This window comes from Cydia fagiglandana, chromosome 16 (genome assembly GCF_963556715.1).
Source record: "Cydia fagiglandana chromosome 16, ilCydFagi1.1, whole genome shotgun sequence".
NCBI classification, from domain to species: domain Eukaryota; kingdom Metazoa; phylum Arthropoda; class Insecta; order Lepidoptera; family Tortricidae; genus Cydia; species Cydia fagiglandana.
Genome location: NC_085947.1, coordinates 5184131 through 5196325, shown reverse-complemented (window position 1 = coordinate 5196325; position 12195 = coordinate 5184131). Strand labels below are relative to the sequence as shown.

The 12195-nt window shown below is 38.5% G+C and overlaps 4 protein-coding genes across 4 annotated transcripts; 3 read left to right on the top strand and 1 right to left on the bottom strand.

The window, feature by feature from the left end:
* Window positions 1-54: 54 nt before the first annotated feature.
* Window positions 55-1112, top strand: LOC134671747 (SNAPIN protein homolog). Its single transcript, XM_063529569.1, has 3 exons — window positions 55-327; window positions 451-616; window positions 971-1112. The coding sequence occupies exons 1-3, from the start codon at window positions 179-181 to the stop codon at window positions 1103-1105; spliced, it is 450 nt and encodes a 149-aa protein (XP_063385639.1). The 5' UTR covers window positions 55-178; the 3' UTR covers window positions 1106-1112.
* On the top strand, window positions 1107-1815 carry LOC134671746 (methyltransferase N6AMT1). The gene has a single exon (XM_063529568.1). It carries the CDS (start codon window positions 1107-1109, stop codon window positions 1725-1727), a length of 621 nt encoding a protein of 206 aa, XP_063385638.1. The 3' UTR covers window positions 1728-1815.
* Window positions 1766-2836, bottom strand: LOC134671745 (glutathione S-transferase 1-like). The gene is made up of 3 exons (XM_063529567.1): window positions 2403-2836; window positions 2161-2328; window positions 1766-1950 (listed from the first exon to the last, which is right to left on the bottom strand). Exons 1-3 carry the CDS (start codon window positions 2760-2762, stop codon window positions 1813-1815), a joined length of 666 nt encoding a protein of 221 aa, XP_063385637.1. The 5' UTR covers window positions 2763-2836; the 3' UTR covers window positions 1766-1812.
* Window positions 2837-3162: 326 nt separating this feature from the next.
* On the top strand, window positions 3163-9481 carry LOC134671744 (gastrula zinc finger protein XlCGF8.2DB-like). Its single transcript, XM_063529566.1, has 5 exons — window positions 3163-3376; window positions 3485-3873; window positions 6976-7093; window positions 7629-7786; window positions 8625-9481. Exons 1-5 carry the CDS (start codon window positions 3263-3265, stop codon window positions 8902-8904), a joined length of 1059 nt encoding a protein of 352 aa, XP_063385636.1. The 5' UTR covers window positions 3163-3262; the 3' UTR covers window positions 8905-9481.
* The last annotated feature ends 2714 nt before the right edge of the window (window positions 9482-12195 follow it).

Below are 12195 nucleotides of genomic sequence, written 5' to 3'. Positions count from 1 at the left end.
CTGAGAAGTCAAATATGTCAAAGCGACGTTTTGGGTTTTGTTTTACTAGTAGCGAGTAGCGCTAGCGTAATTTTCGTAATTCGTACAATATCATTAGCATAGGTCCTAATATTTATGTGAATCTAAGATTTCAAGTCACTGACACCCTGTACAAGAAGATGGAATTATAAACATCGCTATGGACGACACGGAAAGCACGACTACATCAGCTGACGAGAACACTGGCAATTTGTGCGATAATCCAACAAGAGACACGTTAGCCGAGGGACTTCTGGGTCTCCTGAAGCCAACAGTAGATCAATTAGACGATAGAGTTAGAGCTACTAGGTATAACATTATTTCTTAATGTTAGATACTCTCATTATGTCATTATTCATGGCTAACATGGCCCTAACATAAAGGTTTTTTATAAACACAGTTCCTAATTTGACTTTGAATTGATTCTTTCAGAATATCACAATTAGAATTAAAGCAGCAAATAGACTCGTTGAATGAGGAGCTTCAGAAAGTCAGAGAAGCTTTGAACAACCACCCAGACTTGGACCCTTATGTCAAGAAGCTAATTGCCTGTAAACACAAAGTCACTGTTGTGCTTAATGTTCTGCAAGCTTCACAAGTAAGAAACAATCTTATTCATTTTGTTTGTAATGCTAAAGAATATTGGTTATTTTTTGTATAAAACATTTTTTCATTGTTATTCCCTTGCATAGATATTTAGTTATTCAACACTCATTTGTTTTGAGTGAATACCTCATAGAATAATGTATGGAACTCAACGGTATAGTTAACAGTTATTCACAGCCATCCCGGGCTATAAACATGGCCGATTATATGGTTCAACTGTGTTAAAGCAAAAAATGCCTAGTTGCTAGCAGTGAATGTGTTAATTTAAATATACAGAGACCTTTCTATAACTGTTGTCAGCAAAATGTTACTATTCCTTGAATAATCATAGTAACCATGTTTCCAGGATAGACTTAATGATATAAGGCGCATGGTCAGCAAAGAGAAAGGTGTCAGGACCATAACAGAGTCCCAATCTCAGGACCCATTGGAAGGACCTAGTGGCAGCGCTGTGGCATCCGAGAAGGGAAGCATCAACTAACATGGAGACACCTTACCAGAACCACATTGACAAGGCTGAATTTGACCATGTGTATGAGCCAGCTGAAGACAGTTTTCTACTCATTGATGCCTTAGAGGAAGACCTAGATTATTTAAAAGCAAAGAAACCTACATTTTGCTTAGAAGTTGGGTCTGGAAGTGGGGTAGTCATCACTGCTCTTGGCATGGCCATTCAGGACGCAGTTTGTATGTGCACTGATGTGAATTTCAAGGCATGTGCTATTTCCAAGATCACCGCTGAACATAATAAGGTGCCCTTGGATGCAGTAAATATGGATTTATGCAGTGCATTCCTGGATGAGATGTTTGATGTAATTATTTTCAATCCACCTTATGTGGTGACTGAATCTGATGAGTGTGGAGGCACTGATATTACTGCTAGCTGGGCAGGCGGAGTCAAGGGTAGAGAAGTGACTGACAGACTTCTAGACTTGATACCAAAGAAATTGGCTCCTAATGGCACATTTTACCTATTGCTAATAGAAGAAAACATTCCACAAGAAGTGATCACTATTATGTCCAAACATGGATTTCAATCTGAAACTGTTATAAAAAGGAGAACAAGAAATGAGCAGCAGCTTGTATTAAAATTTTACAAATAACAGTTGTATATTACAAAATTATAAAACAGATAACATCTCATTATGTTATACAGATATCTGTTAAGTAAATAAATACTATTTTATATTATTTTTTCAGGTTTTTCTTAACAGCTTCACCAAATTGCTTAGCACCTTCCTCATTTTCAGCATAACCAGGTATGGTAGCGCAGTCCTTTATCCAACGTTGAATATTTGGGAAAGATGAGATGTCCCATCCTACAGCCTAAAATAAATAGTTAGAAAAGATATTGTAGTAGTGATAAGTACTTAGTATTATAGAATGTCAGTTACTCTCAAGACAAACCAATTGATTACTCAATTAACTGGAACAGATCCCATACAGGGATAAGTTTGTGTTTGTCGTATTTAATTTTCACTGCAACTGTGTACTACCCTACTGTATTAAATATTACAGATTTTAAATTAGTCTTACCAGTATACTAGACAGTGAAGCATAAATGGATGTGTCTGCTATAGTCAGCTTGTGTCCTGCTACCCACTTGCTTGTTTCTAGGAATCCATTTAGAAACTCTAGAGCTGAATCGAGGTCCTTCTTAAGTGACTCCTTAATTTCCGTTTCGCCCAAGAAAAGAATGGGAAACTAAAAATAGTTCAAATAATTACTATAGGAAACTTTTATGTTAAACATTTCCAAATTCAATAAATGCAACTTACACATATTGCACGAATTTTCACGTACAAAGACGAGGCATCAAAGTACAATCTCTGGTTTACAACAGCGCGTTCCTTCAAGTCCTTTGGATAAAGTGTGTCATCCTCATCTTTTCCATATTTGTCAGCGAGATAACAAGCGATGGCCCGGCTCTCCCATATTACGAAGCCATCGTCATCCAGAGTTGGAACACAATGTTGAGGGTTTATTTTCAAAAAGTCTTCCTTTAGCTGCTCTTTTTGAAATAAGTTTACAATCTGGATTTGTACTGGAACACCTATCGCTCTAGCTGCTAAAAGAGCTCCGCGGGATGGGCCACTTAGTGGAAAATGATAAAGTTTCACAGCAGATTCCGAAGACATGATGGTGATGTATCAAACAATATACAAAGTTTTTTTGAGTTTGAAATACTCGTCGATACTTAAGTACTTGTTTACGTATGATAAGTTGGGTTGGGATTGATAAGATAAAGAAACTAAAAAGTTTTTTGCCCACGTCACACAGTGCGTGTGCGTCACGCAATGATCACGCATGAATTTAAATTTGGACTGGGGGCCTACAGCGAACCACTTTCGATATGTTGCCTCTCTGTCGCACTTGCGAATTCGTACGTAAGTGTGACAGGAAGGCAACACGTCGAACGTGGTTTGCGGCAGGCCCTCTGTACTGTTCTGCACTCGCTTTTGAACGCTGTAGGTCGTGACCGTTTCATAAGAAAGTCGTGTCATTTTTATGTCAAATGTCAATAATGTCACTGCTGTAGGCTATTTATTTTGTTTTCATTTCTTTGCTTATTTATTTTTATTCATAAATATCGTTAATCGGTTGATTCAGTTACTGTATCGTTTTTTAACAATATAAAATGCCTTTAAATCAATGTAGGTTGTGTTTAAATACTGGAGCGGTTACTAATGTATTCGAAAAACAAGGTGAAGTTATGATATCAACCAAAATAATGTCTTTAGCTAGAGTAAAGGTAAGAAAACAAATTTAGTATATGTAGTTTTTACCTTTAAATACATATTTCAAGGATTTGTAAGCAAGGCAGAATGTTTCTTAAGTACAATTCATTGTTTTTTTACAGATATATCCAGATGACGGTTTTCCGGATAAAGTTTGCTTTAAATGTTTATTACAACTGCATAGTTGTTTACTTTTTATACAACAGTGCGAAAGAGTTGATTTTAAACTTAGAGAAGTAAAAAGGGAAAATATTTATTTGGGTTTCAATGAACACTACACAAACACAGATAAAAAAAATAATACTTCACAAGTACAAAAAGAAAACTTAGAAGAAGAAATAAGTCAAAAAGTTTTGGACGAAGATGTATGCATTGAGAACTCTCCAATTGAAAGTGTAGAAAATATACAAACAAAAGATGCATTGATGCAATTGGACATAAAAGATGGAAAAACAAAAAGGAAAGTTCAGAAAGAACAATGTTTCACTTGTGGGAAAGTTTTATCCTCCAAGTTAGTGTAATTTGTTGACTGTGCTTATTATAATTAAATATGAAGTAAATTAGTTGTTCAACTTAACAAATAATAAATTAATTGTTCTTAACCTTTTGGCCGCCGGACCTAGTCCGCAAAGACGCTCACTCACACGCCAGAGCAAATTTTAAGTAAACAACTAATAAAAAGTTTAGGGATTGCAAATAGCGATATCGATATTTACAATATTATGGTAAAAATCTTTTTAATTTAGCTTTGTTCTTATCCTGTTTTAATTTCATTCCAAATTGCCAAAATTAAACATATGTTGTACACCCGAAAATGTTTAAAATATAGGGATTTAACATAAAAAACAACCACTAAACAATGTCGATTCAAGACGTGATATCGCCGCACTAGGCTGTACGAGAAGTCTTTTATACAAGACAACGGCGCCCATGGACTGCCCGCAATGCAGACCGACAAGGACTGTTTCCGCGCGGATCAAGTAGTAATAGTCTCTAGGTCAACGGCGTAAGCGCTTGTCGGTACGTAAACTTTATTGGCGTAACGTTAAAGCTGCGCATCATGTGTCGATAAAGTCAATATACCGGAACTGTTTTAGTGAAAATTACACGTGGGTTGAATTTTTAATGAGTGAAGATATTATTCCGGAATTAGAATCTATCATTATAATTTCAGTTTGGTTTACATTAATCTATAGGTAAACTCTTATCAAAAAAACGTTCAACGACTTGTTACAAAAAAATTACACATTAACTTCAATGTTATAACAATAAAAGTAAAGTCTGATAAACAGGTATGTCCCTGTACCACACTTGTGCGAAGCGGTCGCTGCGGTGTATCCCTTCCCACTAAGCTATAAAATAACATCAATTATTTTTTTTATTTATCTCTTCTGCAATTAAATAGTCCACAATCTACAATGGCAAATTTACTTGTCTGACTCTACTTTATAGAGCTAAAGAAGCTACCTGAACTTTAAATATAGTTATGCCTATCTGACTCTCGTTCTACGTATTCTAGTAAGTAGTTACCTACTATTCGTTGAAAAAAATTGGCCATTAACAAGTGTTCAAATACTTAGATAAAAACATATTTCTGACTTTATATTTACGTTAAAAATTCCCATATCGAGTTAACATTCCCATCCCTAGCTGTCTTTTATACAAGACAACGGCGACGAGGAACACGAAAAATGTTGAAAATTGGAGCAATTTTTTTAAATGCCTTATTATAAAAGAAGGGATTTATATAGCGGCTTAAAAAGCAAATAAATGAAAAAACAAAGACCTTAAATATGAACACGAGTGTAAATGAAATTGCAATTGTTATTATTTTCACATTAACTCAGTGGTTGAATTTGTGTCTTGTATACAAGACGACGGCGCCAGCGTATCGTTCTATCGTTGTCTTCTATACCGGACAACGGCGGTCAAAGGGTTAAAATAACTACACAGTAGTCATTAAGTAGTCATGAATGGTAAAACTATTCCGTTCTCAACAGAGGTCAAATATCTGGGGGTAACACTGGACCAGAAACTGACCTGGAACAAACATGTGGACGGAACCATACAAAAGGCCAGATCAGCCTTGGCAATATGCTGTCGTTTAGCAGGCAACAGATGGGGTCTAAAACCCAAAATTGCCTTATGGCTGTACACATCCATAGTGAGGCCGATAGTGTCTTACGCCTCTGTAGCATGGTACAGGAAAACGACGCAGAAGGTAACAGTGATGAAGCTTGGCAGCCTTCAAAGAACTGCCTGTGTCATCGTCACTGGGGCCATGTCATCCTCCCCGACGGCAGCCCTAGAAGCCATACTAAATCTACCGCCCCTCCACTTACATCTAGAATTGGAGGCGAGATCTAGTATGCTTAGAATAGCGGGCGCGAGGAGAGGTAATTGGTTATCGCAAACTCTGAGACTGTTTAAGGAATCAGTGTACGATATTCCTGTTCTTGGGATGCCATCCGACACTATGTCACCCAAATTTTGTCCACTCAAACTTTACTCAGTGGAAATCCCCAAACGGGAGGACTGGTCAAACAGTCAAATCAAGTGGAAAGAAGGAAGCCTGAGGTGGTACACTGATGGCTCCAAATCCGGATCTGAAGTAGGCTGCGGAGTATACGGTGAAGCGCCTAGGAAAAGTATCAGCTTAAACCTAGGACGTTTTTGCTCTATATTCCAGGCAGAGGTATACGCCATTCTGGAATGTGCGTCAATCAATCTGCAAAGCAACTATGGCAACCACACTATCTATATCCATTCGGATAGCCAGGCGGCACTCTTAGCCCTAACCTCCTATGTCACCACATCGAGGCTGGTTGAGAACTGCAGGCAACTATTGAACAACCTTGGAGCCAGGAACAAGGTTGTTCTACGTTGGGTCCCGGGGCATGCGGGTGTCGTAGGAAACGAGAAGGCCGACGAACTCGCGCGAGCAGGGGCTAAGGGGAAGAACTACAGTCCTGAGCCCTTTTGTGGTATCCCCAAAAGCCTAACGCGGCTCACCCTAAAGACCTACTGTCACTACAAAACCATTCAACTCTGGAGAGAAACAACAGGTTTGAACCATTCCAAAGCGCTTATCAAGGCCTTCAGCAAAAAGGCGTCCTCGAACGCCTTGGCGCTGTCTAGGAACCAACTGCGCAACTTGGTAAGGGTGCTTACCGGGCACTGCGGCCTAAATAAGCACATGCACACCATGGGGAAACGTGATATAGGGCGGTGCAGACTCTGCATGGAGGCAGAGGAGACGCCCTTACACATCCTCACAGAGTGCCCTTGCCTAATGCGTACTCGTGACCTAATCTTGGGCGGACACATATTACGCCCGGAGGAGGTAAAGTCTCTCGAAACCAAAAAGATCCTGCAGCTATTTGAAGTTGCAGGGTTGGATCGAGAGTTGTAGTAGGTGGCGATCACAATAGATCAGGAATGGTCGCAGTGATACATAGGCTTTGGAGCCTTATATAGCCCCTAATAAAGAAGAAGAAGAAGAAGAAGTCATTAAGTAAAATAATTACATTACATAACCATGCTTGCTAATTTAATTTAAAATCAGTATAGCCAACAGCATAAATACCACCAACAAATGTTTTTGAATTTTCAGATATAGATTAAAAATGCATATCCGCGTACATACAGGTGAAAAGCCATATTCATGCCCTGACTGTGGTAAGAGCTTCTCGCAGCCAGAAAACCTGAAAGTTCATTTGCGCATACACACAGTAAGCAAATTTTTCCATTTGATATCCTGTGGAGTTACAACCAAATCGCCAATCACTGATTAACTCTTTAGTTAGGATTATTTGTGACGTTTTCAAAAAGGTCCCATTTTCGGTTGTTGTTGATGTTGATTTCAAATTGAAACTGTATGGAAATAGCACCTTTACATTGACAACCGCCAATTTGGTTAAAAATAGTACATTTTGTGAACATTGTTGACTTCTCTTTCTTGTTACTTTGGCACCATTCATTTATTACGTAAGACGATTTACGACGAAGCTGACGCCCACCCCGGGCGTCAGCTTATTCTTATTTTTTCTTACATAGGGGAGGGAGGGCGTCAAAAACTAACAAAAATCGTCTTACGTAATAAATGGATAGCGCCTTTTGTCATATTATTTGTTAAGATTTAAACACTAAATTGAATTAAAAGTTAAGTTTGATTTATCACAATAGTTGAATTTCCAATAATCATATCCTAAAAGCTAATTAAAACATAAAAAATGATATTTGCTTTAAATTATGCTCTATTTCCAGGGAGAGAAACCTCTAGAGTGCACCATATGTGGAGTTCAGTTTGCTCATTCCTCTGGCTTGCTGGCCCACAAACGGAAGCACACAGGCCAACTGCCATATGTATGCTCTCTATGCCCCCGCAGTTTTCGGACGTTAGGGCATCTGCAGTACCATATACGGTGAGTTAATGAATCTACACAAGAATGTGATTGTACCGTGAAAGCAGTGCATATTTGCTTATTATCAGTAATTTGACAAATCATCGCAAAACCATCTAAAATTACTTATATCTCAAAATAGGACAAGATTTATTAAACTCATATTACGTACACAGTATCTTTATAAACTTTCCAGATTATACTCAAAACCTCAATTCAAAATTGTAAAAAAAATTGTGGCATGTTCCATACAATATTTATTTTTGCGATAAATTGTCCGAACACTGATTATAATACACTATCCCTTAAAGGGATAAGTTCGCCTTTGTACTGCCTGTGCCTATCCTGTGCCATAAATTTGTGTTTTGTGTTTTGTACAATAAAGAGTTTATACATACATACATACATACACTACTTAATTTTTTAAATATTATACTTGAGGTAAGATTAACATGTATTTTAACATGACTGAATTTAGACAGAGAGATAAAAGGGTGTCGAAGTTTTTTTAATGCCACTATTCCCCCGTATTTTTTTAATGCGACTAATTCCCCCGTCGCATAAGCTATGTCTTGGCCATGTCGTACAAGACTGAAAGTCACATCATTGGTTTAATTAATATTATAAAATTTATGTCTATACATATTGTTTAACCCTTTGACTGCTAATGACGTCAACTGACGCGAGTGGACACAGCCCAATATCAAGTTTCGTGTATTTCCAAAAGATTCACGATAACCAAATAAACTTTTTGTTCCGATACTCCCTAACCAGTAAGCAGTTACCCTAGCTAGGCAGATACAATTTATTGTCACTTTCTCAAGACAATAGGAACAACATTGTTTATTTTATTTCGCAGTCGTCACACTGGTGAGACAAGCCACGAGTGTGACGTGTGTACCCGCGCCTTCATTACCCGCAGCGAGCTCAAACAGCACATCCTCTCCCACACTAAGGAGAAGCCCCACGTATGCTCCACCTGCGGTGCCTGTTTCGGGCGTGCGGCCAACCTCAGGAGGCACGTGAAACACCAGCATAAAGGAGAAAAACCATATACCTGCAATAAATGTATGCACAAGTTTGCCCAAAAATCGGATTACGAACGCCATAGGAAGACACATGAGAAGCAAAAGACCTGATTAAAGGCGTGTTATCTTCCTGTTCTTCATGTGGGTGTTCCACCTGCGAACGTGCACTACCGCACTCGCTGGTGGAAACTATTTATCCACGGGAATCTGCAGATTCTCGCACCAGGACAGGAGACTTACCGCGAATATCGAAATTCACTGATTGCGGGGATCTTTCTCTTTTACTCCAATAAAGGCGTAATAAGAGTGACAGAGAAAAATACCCGCAATTTGCGAACTTCGATTTTCGTGGTTAAGCCCAGGTGACGCGGCAAAACTTTTGTGCCGCGTGTCGCCGAAATTATTTTTATAGCACCGTGCAAGACTTAGTTCACGGTCCTCTTATGGGATCACTTCGGTCTTGTCAGTTTTTACGGTGACAATTTTCTATGTGTCTATGTTAGTCCGTAAGGCAAGTATATGTACGTATGGACCTTAGTTACCTGGTAATAAATGATATCTGTTTTTATATTAATGTGATTAATTGAATATTAAATTTATCATTTAGGACGCTTAATTTAAGATGGGGTATTTTTTTTTTATTATTTGGGGGAGGCCTATGTCCAGCAGTGGACGTCCTCTGGCTGATGATATGATAATGATGATGATGAATAATAAATTATGTTATTTAATATTGAATTATTTTTATTTCATCATCACCCATAAAAAAAGTGGTCCATGCCTAAGAAGCATGGGAGGAGGGAGGGGAGAGGGGACAGGGGGCTGAAAATTGAAAAATCTGCTTATGTAATCTTGAACGGCCCCTTTTTCATGGACCTTTTAGCTGTAAAAAGTAAAATATACTAGGTCAAGCAGATTTTGTCAGTAGAAAAAGGCGGCAAATTTGAAATTCTAGGCGCGAAAGGATATCGGACCATAGAAAATTTGAATATCGCGCCTTTTTCTACTGACAATTCATTTGCTTGACCATCTATATTTAGTCAAAACGATCCCACTTTTTAATTCGGTTGAAAGTATAGAGCAGTGTCATAATAAAAATTAGATAGACACGTCTTGGACACGTCATTCACCAAAGTCGGCTCAGTAGTTTTGTTTTGACGCTATAGTTCGTTTTTTTTAGCATTAGAAATAAGGTAAACAAACTTGATGTGTCTTTTAATTGAAAAACACAATTTATAAATAAGATACCTACGGCAGATATGTAACATTTATGAATCTAATATGATCATTTATATTCTTCTGCTTTCATAAGTAATAGTTACTGATTTTTAAAAAGCGTTTTTGAATTAAAAGTCATGTCAAAATCGCTTACCTTCTTCCAAGTTCTTCATAATGCTAAAAAAAACGAACTATACAGTTGAACACACGACGCGATATACATGAAGTGGTATCCAGACGGGACTGATCAAATAGGTCGATTTGTTCAGAAATGAAATTGGCGTCGATCTCCAATTTAAATCAATATCATTTTTTTTTTTATTTACATACATACAATATATATACAGTGGTACAACTAAACGAAATTAATAACTAGCTTAAATCTAAAATAGGCCCCTGAGGCATTGTACCAAGGATGCTGGCGGCTGTACCAAGGATGCCCCGCTGTATCGCAATAGTGATACGTTGTGCGAGGTAGCCGCCAGCTCTTCGGTCACCAGTTACGTCAACCAGACGCTTCGCGATTTCTGCGAACAACTTATGCGCGCTGGGACCCCATGGACCTAGAGTTTCAACTCCAATTTTAGATTTATGATGATATTAGAGCCCTCAGCCCTCTAAATTGAAAAAATGGCCCAGAACGAAAATACTGGCCTCACAAATTAGTATTGTTGCATCCGCACTAGGGAATGCAAATCGGTTATTTTTGTATGGAAATAATCGGTTTTTAACCGAATCCGCGGTTATTTCCATACAAAAAATAACCGATTTGCATTCCTTAATCCGCACCTTATTTTATCGGTCATTATCGGCGGTTAAATTCGGCGAGCCAAATTGGCGTTTGCGTCCGTACGTCCTGATTCAATCGGGCAATTTAATCAGATTGGGGAAAAATTGATTACTCTGGATCATAGACAATATATATATATAGACGGTGTCTCAGCGAGCTGTCACTGTTGCCACTTTTGTTTAGTGTACGATTAACAATGAGGCCCACGTTGCTGTAGCCATGTCGATAAAGTCATATCGATAAACTATCGACATTTCTTGCAATTTTAATTTTACTTCAAAGGCTTAACGATACCTAAAATGACCAAAAACGCTTTTATTCTTTATTGTGGTTATCAGATCACAATTTTATAGTCACGCCCCAGCAAGGAACCAAGGGAAAGTTCAGATATTTAATTAAAATACATAAATACCTCCTAAAATAGGTGTTCCGCAATAATTGAATTATATTATTATATTATAATATATTCATTATCCATTAGCATTTCAATTATGTTTATGTTTAACGAAGATATTGAAGCTTCAATTAATCGCTATTTCGTTCCGCTGTGTAGCGTTTATCGATATATAACATGATTAAAATCGACTTTTCACATCCCTAAAAGAGCACACATATACGCTTTTACGCAAACATACACAGCCTGGGCGCATCAAGAAAGGCAACACTTGATTTGAAGTCCACCTTGTCAACAGTGTGGTTGTCCTTTTTTGACAAACGGCATTTTAAAAGAGCGAGGAGAGAGAAATGATACTAGTTGCTGCGTCGTGAAAGAGAACAGAAAAGGTTGGGCCCTTGCTCTGGATCATCTCTGGTATCTCTGGAGACGCTTTAACGCCAAGCGCGCACCACGATTTTAATTTTTGCGACACGATTTTAGAATCGCGCTGTAATTTATCGCAGAAAATTCAGTGCGCGCACTGCGATGAAAAAGTCGACGATTTGTTCATTCTCGACATGGGTGTCGTACCAGTCGCTTGTCGTGAAACAATATGCAATCGCTGTATGACTGAGTATTTATACCACAAAGGTGATCTCCTTCTATTTCTATAATTAAACGGTCAACATCTAGCGTCTCATCTTGTAACTCCATTGGAGAAGCAGGTTCCGATATGTTGACGCTTGGAGAGCGAAATGCCGACTGAGGTCCCGGCTGCGATTTTATTATCGCAGTGCGCGCGGGGCCATACAGCTTCGTATGCTGCAATTCACTTTGCGACAATCGCGTCGCGCGCTGTCGCGGAAAAATGTAACAAATCACAATTTTAAAATCGCATCGATTTTTTTGCCGCATATGCGCGCACCGCCTAAGCTAGTGAGTATTAAGCGCGCTCCACACTCGTGCGCGAATCGCGGCGCGAAGCCGCGAACGCGAGTCTGGAGTCGATTTCGCATAT